At 35.1% G+C, this 12,175-nt stretch overlaps 1 protein-coding gene across 2 annotated transcripts; it reads left to right on the forward strand.

The window, feature by feature from the left end:
• Window positions 1-1,500: 1,500 nt before the first annotated feature.
• On the forward strand, window positions 1,501-8,240 carry LOC126698175 (probable L-ascorbate peroxidase 6, chloroplastic/mitochondrial). Of its 2 annotated transcripts, none has more exons than XM_050395199.1 (12): window positions 1,501-1,781; window positions 1,886-2,035; window positions 4,704-4,824; window positions 4,895-4,995; window positions 5,085-5,172; window positions 5,328-5,395; window positions 5,485-5,571; window positions 6,517-6,591; window positions 6,693-6,770; window positions 6,848-6,952; window positions 7,612-7,686; window positions 7,995-8,240. In XM_050395199.1, the coding sequence occupies exons 1-12, from the start codon at window positions 1,560-1,562 to the stop codon at window positions 8,145-8,147; spliced, it is 1,323 nt and encodes a 440-aa protein (XP_050251156.1). In that variant the 5' UTR covers window positions 1,501-1,559; the 3' UTR covers window positions 8,148-8,240. The 2 variants fall into 2 exon arrangements, with proteins under 2 accessions (XP_050251156.1, XP_050251157.1); XM_050395200.1 differs by having other exon boundaries at window positions 1,502-1,781; window positions 7,838-8,240.
• The last annotated feature ends 3,935 nt before the right edge of the window (window positions 8,241-12,175 follow it).

The raw sequence follows: 12,175 nt of genomic DNA on the forward strand, positions 1-12,175 counted from the left end.
AACAATGAAGTCTGTGACCTTCTCAATAGTCTCACTAAGGATGTTGCCTATGATTGGCATGAGCACTGCCTTTCTCCCCTGATACATAAAATTTATTTGCGTAGCAATAAAACATACCTCAAGATCATGGCAGCCATAAGACATGAATATTTTTCTTCCCCAATCGATAGTATATCATATCTTATCATGGTTTTATTACTATATCTTAGTGTCATTCAAATTGGGGATTTAGGGTTTATAAAAATTTGAATTTGGGGAAGATGCTCCACAAATGAGAGACCAGGAGAGAGATGTGAAAAAAATTAGTTTCTGTTTTAATTGATTTTGAAGAAGGTTGTTTTGGTTTTTTAAGTTTGTTCAACCTAAGCAAGATGCATGTGCTTGTCATGCGCAGTAGCATTTCGTTAAACATAACAGCAAAAGTAATACCCGGGTGCAAAGTGTGATTAGTATGATAGTTTAGGGTGCAAAGTGTGCGTTCGAATAGTTTAGGGTGCAAAGTATAACATAGTGCATAGTTTAGGGTGGTAAAGTGTAATTTACTCGAAAAAATTACCATCAAGATTGATGGTTGAATGCAACAACATATTGGCAATTGGTAGCCGTAGGTCATGGTCATGGCGGATGGAGATCAAAGATTGTCATTTGCTAAGTGATGGTGCAAGATCAAAGAGGCGAAAATGAGAAACAATATTAGAGGAGGGAGATTTACCTTCACTGTACTTAGAGAAAAAGCAAGGTAAAAAAAAATGGTGAGGAGAAGAAACTAAGAATGTAATAATCAAAGGGGAAAAAAATATTTAAGAGTCTTAAAATTATGAAACAAAGAAAGTTCGACTTAGATGGAAATAGAGGAAAGGGTTCGAGCTGAATTGGCACCTCCCTATGTACAAAGTGCTTGGGAGTTTAGGGGGGAAATGGTTCAAACTGCGGGTTAGCAGTATATTGTATTTATTTCTTAAAAAAAAAAAGAGAATTTCTCTACAGGAAGAAAAGGTTTGACTCATGGGTTAATATGATCCAACTAACTATTTTAACATGCCGGGTTCAGTTTGACATTTTCTTTTACTAGTTCAAAAATGCTCATAGTCATACTCAATTTTTATCTTCTAAATTCAAACGAGTTATCCCGATCCATTTTTATTAAATCTATGCACACACAATGTAATTTTAACCTATAACGTTTGCTTCATGATGATTATTTTTTATCATCTGATCAAAATGTCAATTGATTTTTGGTATAGGCAAGAGAACCACCTTTGATCTAACCAATTGCCGACTCACAAGTCACAAAGCAATGATAAAAAAAACAAAAAACAAAAAAACAAAATCCTACTTTGTTTATTGAGATGGGTGGGTGATGGGTGGGGTAGAGTGAATGCGGACAGCAGTACACAAGTAGACAAACCCAATCCCATTTCCAAACGAGCCCAGTCCGAGCGTGTGTTTACGGCATACCATTGGGCACTATAAATATTCATATTGATATTGGCCCATCCAAATTCAATCCGAAACAAAAGGAGAGAATAAAAAGAGGAATCAAACCCATTCCATTCCAAATGGCAGAGCGACTGTCACTGAGTCTCACACTATCACCATCACCATCACCACCAACTCCTGCTCCAACAACCATGGCTGCTTTCAGCACCACCGCCTCTTCTCGTATCTTCCCCTCCGCTACCGCCGCCGCCGCCGCCGCCTCTAGAGCTAGGCTCTCTTTCTCTTCCTCTCTCAAATGCCTCCAATCCTCTCCTCTCGTCTCTCACCTCTTTCTCAACCAGGTACTCTCTCTCTCTCTTTCTCTCCCTTATGCTGCTCTGTTTGTTTTTGTGTTTAACTGACTGTCTCTGATAAATTAGCTTTGTTTATTTTATTAAACTATCAGAAACGATCGCCGATGGTTCGCGTATCGGAGAGAGGTCTGAGCTCAACTGCTTCGCCGAAATGCGCGGCGGCGTCCGATCCTGACCAGTTGAAGAGTGCTAGAGATGATATCAAGAAGCTTCTCGACACCAGTTTCTGCCATCCTCTTCTGGTATTTTCCATCAATTTGAACTCAGCTTATTATGCAAGCGATTTTATTCACATTCAAACTGCTTCAATTTCATCAAGTATTTGGTTCTTTCTTTTTTGCCTTTTGAGGATTTTCTCGTTTGGATCAAATGCCTAGAGTTTTGAGAGTCTCAGTTATTTTGTATAAGTCATGGTTCTTCAACTTTTCACTTCTGCAAATTGCTTGTTAGAACCGTTGCAAACTTGAAATTGTCAGTGATCAAATGCTACATTCAAATTTCTTTAACTTTATAATTATATAATGTATATATATTCAATGGTTTAGTAATAAAGTAATTCGTGTTTTTAGTAGGATCATTGGTGCAAACAAAGTTGCTCCAAATGAAATTCTAAGCCCTAGTGGCTTGCTGTCTTAGGTTCAAATGACAACGGTGAAATGGAACTTTAGATTAAGTGAGAACAAAATCATACATATTGTAGAGGCAATGAGACGTTGACAGTCTTAACATGTTGATCGGATTGTTTACGTTTTTGTGACATAATTGAAATAGACATCAAACTATATGGATAACGTTGTGACTTGTTACTAGTGAGGGATTTAGGCCATGGTGTGTTCTCTTGTTACTAAATTTAATCTTGAAAATGAATTTTTAGGCAAAATATAGCTTACTGATTAGTTCACTATAGGTTAGTGTTGTTAAAAGCGCAAGCCCGCACCTGATCGATGTGAAGTGCACATTAAAAAAAAAAAAATTTATTAATGGTCAATACAACAAAATATCTTTTCCTAACAAAATCAATGCAAATATGCAATGCAATCCTAATCTACACAATCATTATCCTCATTAAGCAAGGGACCATCATCATTGTCATCACAAGATTTGTAACCCTCATCATTTTCCTTATCATTTTCATCTCCATCATGTTGTGAACTAGAACTTGTACCTGTTGCTTGCCCTAGTGGCCCCATTCTTGATCTCAAGTTGAATCTTTCTTCTTCAACTCCAAAAGCTCTAGCAACACTACCCCATGTCAAAATATCATTATCAAACACAAGATCATCTTCAACAAATTCATCTAGTTCATCTTCTTCTACTCTTCCAGTCAACCACTCATTGCTATCATCTATTAGTTATATGGTAGCACACCACACTATTAGTTTTTATATATTAAATCAATGGCTTATATCAAACATATTTAGATCTAATGGCTAAAAATCAAATCAGGATTTTTTAAGAAAAAATTTACAAAAAGCTCAAAAAAGTGCACATTGCGCTAAAAAAAAAAGCTCTAAAAAAGCATGCCTAAGGTGCACTTTTGTGAGGGCGCCTCACTTTAGAGGGAAAAAGCCCCAAGGCCTGTGCACTCTGCACTTAAGCACGCTTTTAACAACACTACTATAGGTGGTTTCAAGTGTTGGAACAACATTGGAGTTCAGTATGTTTGTAAATTCAGACCTCTCTTCTCTCTCTCTCTCTCTCTCTCTTTTAATTGGTAAGTTAAAAACACACCTAATGGGTTTTGAACCCTCACCCTTGACACATTCTTGCATGAGGAGGAAGTTTCATTGATCTCATTAGCATTTTTCATTAGATATTCTATACTGATATAAAGGATAGAAAAATTAATTCAGTTCGAGGCTTGAAGTTTCTAGCTGTTGGAAAATGAACATTCAGATTGTATGATCTTTTGTATTTGCAAAAAGTATTGTGTTATACTCATCCTGCTGGGCTAACATATACACTATAAGTTTATTTATGCTTTATGCAAAAAGTGTGGTGAAAGTTATAAGTGACTGTAGAAGGAACATGAACATTTTTATTATCTTTTTAATTAGTAAGTTACACACACTTGCTGGTTATTTTTTTGATAAGTGCACACACTTGCTGGGTTTTGAACCCATGACTTTACCATTATCCTTTTCTTACATTCACATGGAAGGTTCTGAACCCATAACTTCACCCTCACCCTTTTCTCACAAGAGTAGAAGGAAAATCAACATTAGGATAAACCCTTAAAAACATTTTCTTCTTTTGTTTGTGTGTGTATGTTGCATGTAAAAAGATTAATTGGGTAAAGGTTATGTAATTTATTAGCCTTTTATAAGCCTTGCTTGAAACCTTGGAAAAATTGATGTGAGACTTTGAAGACAAAAAACTCAAATGACCAACTTACAAATGCAATTTTGGTGATCATCGTGTCAAATGAAATGTTTACTCAATATGGATTTCGTTTGCCAATTCACATTATTATATTTGATGTTAACTATGCAATTAAGAAATACTCCCTCAATCCCATTTTGTTGATACTCTATTCCATTTTTGGTGTCCTAAAATATAGTCATCTTTGAAATGCTAATAAACACAATATTGATACTTTCCTAACTTGCCATTTACTTTATTTAAAAATTCAATACCTTTGATTCACAAAAGTTTAAATTAATGTGGGCAGTTTTGGAAACCTGTGTCTTTTTATTTAAAAAACAACTTATTAAATGATGTTCCCTTAAAAAGCTGGATTTTCTAAGGATGACCAACAAAATGGGAAGCAGGGAGTACTATTTTAGTAATGACCTTTGGAGATTTCTATTTATTGATATTGGTATTTATGTGAGTACCACATAGACAGATCTTTGGAACAATTAGGGTTTTTTTCCCCTGCCTACATCTAACCTAGTTTATGTAAAATAGGTTCGCTTGGGATGGCATGATGCTGGTACTTACAACAAAAACATTCAGGAGTGGCCACAAAGAGGTGGAGCTAATGGAAGTTTAAGATTTGAAATTGAGCTGAAACATGCAGCCAATGCTGGTAATGATTGAACGTTGATTATTATTTAGCTTGATTAATGGTAATATTGTCTTACAAGCTGGCCTTTCAGGTCTTGTGAATGCATTGAAACTTCTTCAGCCTATCAAAGAAAAGTATTCTGGTGTGACATATGCAGACTTGTTTCAGTTGGCAAGTGCTACTGCTGTGGAGGTTGTCCTTACTCCAACTCTAGAAGTTTTTCTGAATAGAATTTACAAATTAAAAAAGATTTATTATGACCAATTCCTTGGAAATTTCAGGAAGCTGGGGGCCCCAAAATCCCCATGAAGTATGGAAGAGTGGATGTCACAGGACCTGAGCAGTGTCCAGAAGAAGGGAGGCTTCCTGGTAAGGAGCACAGAATATTCTGGTATCTGTAATTTGTAAAAAGAATGATACAGCTTGTAAATCTGATGCAGCTTGTAAATCTTCTTTGCTTAAGCCTTTATGGTTTTATTTACTTTATTTTATTTTATTTTATTTTAAATTCATCTGATGACTAGATGCTGGCCCCCCTTCACCTGCTGATCATCTACGTAATGTTTTCTACAGAATGGGATTAAATGACAAGGTAAAATTTTGATGAAGCTGTATGCTTGGTTTTTCGATATTACCTCACTATGCTTGTGATGTTTAACTGTGAAGCTGTTTAATGCTCAGGAAATAGTTGCATTATCTGGTGCACACACACTGGGAAGGTCCAGACCGGAACGCAGTGGTTGGGGCAAGCCAGAGACAAAGTACACGGTATGGAATCATCATCTTCTGTTCATGAGTGCAGAAGAGCATATTGTGACTAAGTTACACTTTTCATGCCATACTTATGAGGGGTTTGTGGAGTTTAAATATAAACACACATATAAAATCTGCTATAGCAATCATAGAAAATTCAAAAAATACCTATAGCCATTAACCAGAGCTATTGAAGTATTCTTCTCTTATCATCAGATTGTGTTAGATGATAAACCAATATAAATTACGGTAAAGTGATTGATTCCATGATTGACAGTGGAAAATAGCTTCAAGTCATATGCTAATATGATGAGAATAAGTGTATGCTAATTTTGTGCATTATCAAATGATCAGGAACATCCTTTAACCCAGGTTGTTCAAGAGCCAGCAATTGATTCTGACCAGATACATTCTCATAGATAGGTCATTTATTCTTGTATGCTTAGACATCATGTATGAGGAATTTTTTTAGATTAAATATTTGCATTGGATATCATGACTAATGCCCCTTTAAAACTCAAATTGTTGTATAGAAAGAATATACTAATGTTGAAATCCTTGTCTACCATGATTACTTTACCAGATGACGAAGAACATCATTTTATCAGCAACGTATGAGTCTTTTATCAGTAATATATGTCTATGTCCTTGTATTATATCAGCTAATGATTCTAATTTTACAAATAAATGCTTTGCTTTGTTTCTTCTGTTCTGCACAAATGATAGCTCAAGAATCTAGGATTAAACAGTAGTTGCTGCTATGATAATAATAAAAGATGTCTTTTTTCTTTTTTCTTCTTTTTGTAATTTTTGGATTTGCTCTGTGCTTTTCATGCATAGAGTAGCCTTTTGTATATATACCATTGTTACTTATCAAAAAAATAAAAATAAAAATAAAAGATGAAAAAGAAAAACAGCAAAACCAACTGCTAGATATGACTGGCATCTTTTCCATAACAGAAAGATGGGCCTGGAGCACCTGGGGGACAGTCCTGGACAGTGAAATGGTTGAAGTTTGATAATTCATACTTTAAGGTTTGAAAATTACAACTCTTTCTACGTATACATTATGAATTCCAAGGGGAGTGGGTGGAGAATTGAGAATTCCCATTTACTGATTGTGATTGTTCTGTCAGGATATCAAAGAAAGAAGAGATGAAGATTTACTGGTCTTGCCAACTGATGCTGTAATTTTTGAAGATCCATCATTCAAGGTGAAACAAAATGAGTTTTGGCTGTGAGACAGTTATCTAGCGTGAAATTTTGTTTTGATACGTTACATGATTTTTAGGTATTTGCTGAGAAATATGCTGAAGATCAAGAAGCATTTTTCAAGGATTACGCTGAAGCTCATGCCAAACTCAGCAACCTTGGAGCCAAATTTGAACCTCCAGAGGTTTGTTATCCTTTGATGATTGTGTCTGTTGCTTTGCCAAGGATGCTAACCAAGTATATAACTAGTTTCATTAGTTGGCCAGACATATGCTGATGCGAGAGCTATTTTTGGCCTTGGCATGACATGGTTATACTAAATCTATGAAATGGTCTGCATTATTGACAAAGTTCCATCAAGCCTATGTAACATAACCCTGGTTAATGTTCATCACACATAATAAATGTGAAATATTATAGATTTTCAAATACTTAAATTAGTTCTTGAATGATTACTCACTACAGAGCCAACGGGATCCTGCTCAACAAGTATGTCCCCCTGTTGTAAGAACAAGGTGGAGGGGTGTGTGTAATTACCAATAAAAATAATAATTACTCACCACATAGACATGTGCACAAATTTGTAGTGACTTCAACCTTGTGTTTCTCTGGGCAATATTTCTGTTGAGTTTGCTTTGTATCAACCAACTACTTCTTACAATCCCCAATCCCAAATCCATGGCTCAAAGAACAGACATTTTATAGACCCACTGACTCACACATGCACACAAAAACATATTGAACTGTTATCTTTTCTTTCTTTTTTAATTTACTTAAATATAAGAAATTTCTTTATAATTTGTTGATAACTACTCTAAATAACTGCCTGAATTTGAATATCAGGGTATTGTGATAAATGATGGTCCATCAGAACCTGCACCAGAGAAGTTTGTGGCAGCCAAGTACTCATCTGGGAAGGTTGTAATCCTTATGAACTTACATCCTAATAGTTTTTTAGTCAATGGTTGTCCGAAATTCCTTACAATTTTTGGCATGAGAATATCTGATAGAGAAAATTATTTTTGTTTGCAATTTGTTCATCATCTTTGCTTTTCATGGTTTGCTGCAGGATTAAGAAACAAGTTTCTTGTTTTCTTGTGCCGTGTGTCTTTTAATAATACAAGATGAAGCTTTTTTCAAATCCTGTGAACTCACATCTAAAACATGGAAGTCTTAAATGAAGAGGAAAGGAATAAAATTCAATAGTCTTATCTATGTACTTGCAGAGTGAACTGTCAGAGACTATGAAGCAGAAGATTCGGGCAGAGTATGAAGCAGTTGGTGGAAGCCCAGATAAGCCTCTACCGACTAACTATTTCCTAAATATAATTATTGTGATTGGTGTTTTAGCAATTTTGTCATCACTATTTGTGAACTAGGTTTTCTGAGCCTTTTTGTGAAACTTCCGTTGTTTGTTTGCACTTTGGTTTAATTGTGATATCACCAATGAGTAAATAGTGGATCTTATTGCATCTATAGAAGTCATAAAATGTTAATGAAGGTAACAAATTAGAATTTGCATGACAAGCTTGAGCTGAGTTTGTGAGAAATAACAAAGTTTAAGCTTGACTTGGTTTATTTTCTTTGACATGCCATGTTGGAGCTTAGCTTTGCACAACTGCGCCCGAACAGGAGCCTGGTTTAAGGACGAATATAGTTACATGTTTATATGCTTACTAAAAAGATGTTATTTACCCAATTATGTTTATATTTTTGTAAAACTAGTTGAATGTACTAAATGAGCTCATGAGTTACAAAGCTAAGCTCAAAAGCAAGCTTGTCTATCAAATGAGCTTGAATGTGTCTGAGTTCAACAAGTCAAGCTGAACTCGGTCAGCTTGCTAGTGGTTTAGCTCATTTAAGCCCTACCCATGTTTTGACTAGATGGTACAGTTATTGTCATCATGGGACTTCTAAAATCCTACCTGATGATAGTGATTAATGTGTACAAGTTTAGTGTTACACTTTCTTCATTCATAAGGAAATGTTTGAGATTAATACGTCATCACTGTGAGATATATGGAATTAGGAATTATTTTATAAAACTTGACACCAAGGAAAAATTACAATAAAAGGAAAGTGGGGTAAAAAGTTTCTTTGTATCACCTCTTTTGCCCCTTATTTTTTGCATTTTCTGGAGACTAAGAATGAATAACAAAGCTGTTTTGAATTTGTCGCCAACAACTTGGATCTAGCTTAAAGCTTTGGACAGAAATCAATTGATGTTTGCGGTCTGGGAGTCTCAGCACCAAAAGAAAAAACGGTGTCAAAGTGAATATTTCTGGGTTTTTGGCCCCACAAAAAGTGAATGTTTCTCCACTCTCAAGTCTCCACCAATCAGCATACCCACATCTACTCCATGATAAACTCACAGATGTTATGGAAATATGTGAATAAATCCTCTCCCTCCTCTACTGTACTGTCCACCTAAAAGAAAAACCGTCACCCTCAAAAGCAATAAAGGCATTCAACTTAGGTGACTCCTAGTTTGGTTTAAAATTTCATTTAAACACAAGCAAGAAAAGGCACTAAACTTAATAACACGCTTTAACTGTTTTAGTTTCCTTCTACACCTTTTATTTTTGGGGGAGGGGGGGAAGGTTTCTTTTTCTTACTTGATTATTAAGAAAGCCATATTTACAGATATTAAAAAAGTTTGAAAGTTGCACAGGTTTTGAAGCAATAAAACTAGGATGATTTTTTTTTTTTTTTCAAGTTGCTAATTATGAACAGCATTGCAAGACTTCAAATTTTTTAGAGAACTTGTGGTGTCTATTAAATTTAATTGATAAAGTCTCTTGTGATTAACTTGTGGTTGAATTTGTGAACGAGTTAAGGGTTTAGGTTCCACGCCTCACTTGTGATTGGAATCTAGAAAAAGAAGAATGGCACTTCGCATTATGTAGCCGAAAGGCTGGATGGGCCTTCTATTTTTTTTTTTTTGGGTAAAAGCTGGATGGGCCTTCTGTGTGAACGGGATCTAAAGTCTAGCTGTGAATTAGTAATTTAAAATACCACATTTCAAGCTGTGCACAGATGTCATCTATCACTGAGTTTAGCTATCCATTCCCGCCTTTGACCTTCCAATCCCCTTCTTCTCTTCATTATATATTAGTTTATTCTCTGATCCTGTATTCTTTGACCATGTATAGCTGATAGTCATTGTGAATATATGTTTGCCTAATAAGGCCACATTTCCCATCAAAATAAAGCGACACTTGTAGTCTTGTACAAATGTTTGAAAAGAACCCTCTTTTGGAGTGCAATACACGAACAATCTCGTCCAATGCTTTCAGAAATTTCACAGGTAACTTCGTGTAGCTTTATTCTGAAGATTTCTGAACGAATTGGTGGAGTAGAATACAATCCACTTGTACATATGGACTTTACTAATAATACATAGCCTAAATTGTAAATATAGAGCCACCTTGGGTTGGAGATTCTCAGTCCTGGCCGTTTGAAAAATACCCTAAACCCGATCCAATCTAACTCATGCACCCCTACCCAAAATATCTGCGTTGGATCTTTCCTCTTCTTCTTTTCTTCTTCACCCTTGTACAGATGGTCTTTTTTTTCTTTTTAACCCAAATAATGCACACATATTAATATGGTCAATACCTGCCCTTCTTATTCCAACGCATTCATCCCATGCTATAAAACTCGTTTTCGGCTTCTTTTGAACCATATGCATTTGGTGTAAAAATTTGAGCTTTTGTCCACAGGTGAGTTAAATCACTTATAAAGGAAGGATCGAGCGAGTGTCACTACACTTGGAAGTAAAACAACTAATAAACAAATGCTTTTTATTGAATGATGTGTGAATTCTTAAAAAAAAAAAAAAAAAACTAATTATTACAGTAAAAAATTCAACCTTAATTAATGCACTTTGATACTCAACTACTGTTAACTAGATTAAAAGCTTTTAATATCTAGAATCATCCTATTTCTTGCTTATGCAACTTGTTGGCACTCTGGCAGATATTTCGAATGAAAAAGGCACCCTATTCTGTAGAATTTTGAGTCCATGTAAAGTAATCATGTCTGCTTATGTTTTGAATGAAAAGGCTACAGAAATTTCCAAATCGAAAATAAATAAATAAATAAATAAATACCAATTGTAAAAAGTGATGTGGTCAAAGTATGCAGAGTATTAACTAGAGAACATAGGATCAGAAAATGTTATTTCTATTAAAAAAAAAAAACTTTTCTTTCCCTCGAAAGGTTTAAAGATTGAAAGAAATGATAGCTTTGTTCCCGTTTTAGGGAGCATCTAGGGTGTTATATTAATTATTACTCTCTATGTATTCATGATGTTTTGTTGCAGAGTCCTTAATTAGCCTTTTCCTGTTAAAAGTTCTTTATTTCCTTTTTCTATATCCTTTTTTTTTCCGAGACATCCCCAGAGACTTTGAAGAGTTTCTTATCCTACTTCACCTTCTAGTGGGGAGTCGGACTCATTGTCTTGTACTTTTTGCCTCGTTGCGTCGTTTAGTGGCTCTACTGTAAAGGAATGACCCTTTAAATTTTTTGATAGCAAGTAGCAACCAATCCATGCAGTTTCACAGTGAGACAGCAAAAGCGACCTTTGCAATCTACCCAATTCGTTTCTTATCCTACTTCACCTTCTAGTAGGGACTCAATTGTCTTGTACTTTTTCCCTCGTTGCATCGTTTAGTGGCTCTACTGTAAAGGTTAAACTAGTTGAAATGACCCTTCAAATTTTTTGATAGCAACTAATCCATGCAGTTGCACGGTGAGACAGCAAAAGCGACCTTTGAAATCTACCCAATTCGTTTGCCGCACCTGGCTAGGTGAGTATGGTTGATTGGATTTGGTTGTCCAATTTCACAAAATTGTAGGCTGTCTTCTGGTAGGACGCAATACCTAATATATCTAAATCCCAGCGGCAAAATTTCGACCACAAATTAGTAAACATTTGGTACTACTAGAAGTTTAGAATTGTAAAAGGTCAAGGCCTGGGAAAATTATAGATCTTATTTTTCTTTTTTCTATTTCTTTCTTACCTTTCTCAAGTTCAAGAATCAAAACACTCCATTCGGCCCTTTAATAATTTTGTAATATATTTTTGGGATATTTCAAAATATGATTATCTTTGAAAATTAGTTGACATAGTTTTAATAATGTTTATAGCTTGTTATTTCCTTTATTTGAGAAGCCAATACTTTATTTTAGTTATATTTGAATTTTGAATTAAAGATTATAGTAGTTTTCAAAGCTTTATACGTTCTAAAAGTATTAGTTTTCTATTGTATTCACTTGGGATATTGAAAAATGTGGTCCTTTCTGATAAGTCAGCGGACCAATTTATTAATAATAGGTCTGGTTAATGTGTGCTCTAAGGGCACACATTAAGCTTTTTATTTTTGGAAATATTTTCTCGGGAATT

The sequence above is a fragment of the Quercus robur genome, chromosome 9, assembly GCF_932294415.1.
Source record: "Quercus robur chromosome 9, dhQueRobu3.1, whole genome shotgun sequence".
Taxonomy (NCBI): domain Eukaryota; kingdom Viridiplantae; phylum Streptophyta; class Magnoliopsida; order Fagales; family Fagaceae; genus Quercus; species Quercus robur.

Coding starts and splice junctions, on each gene's coding strand:
- LOC126698175 (XM_050395199.1), top strand. CDS start 1,560: ATGGCAGAGCGACTGTCACTGAGTCTCACACTATCACCATCACCATCA. Junction 5,396..5,484: donor GAATGGGATTAAATGACAAG/GTAAAATTTTGA, acceptor TTTAATGCTCAG/GAAATAGTTGCATTATCTGG. Junction 6,771..6,847: donor TTGAAGATCCATCATTCAAG/GTGAAACAAAAT, acceptor CATGATTTTTAG/GTATTTGCTGAGAAATATGC.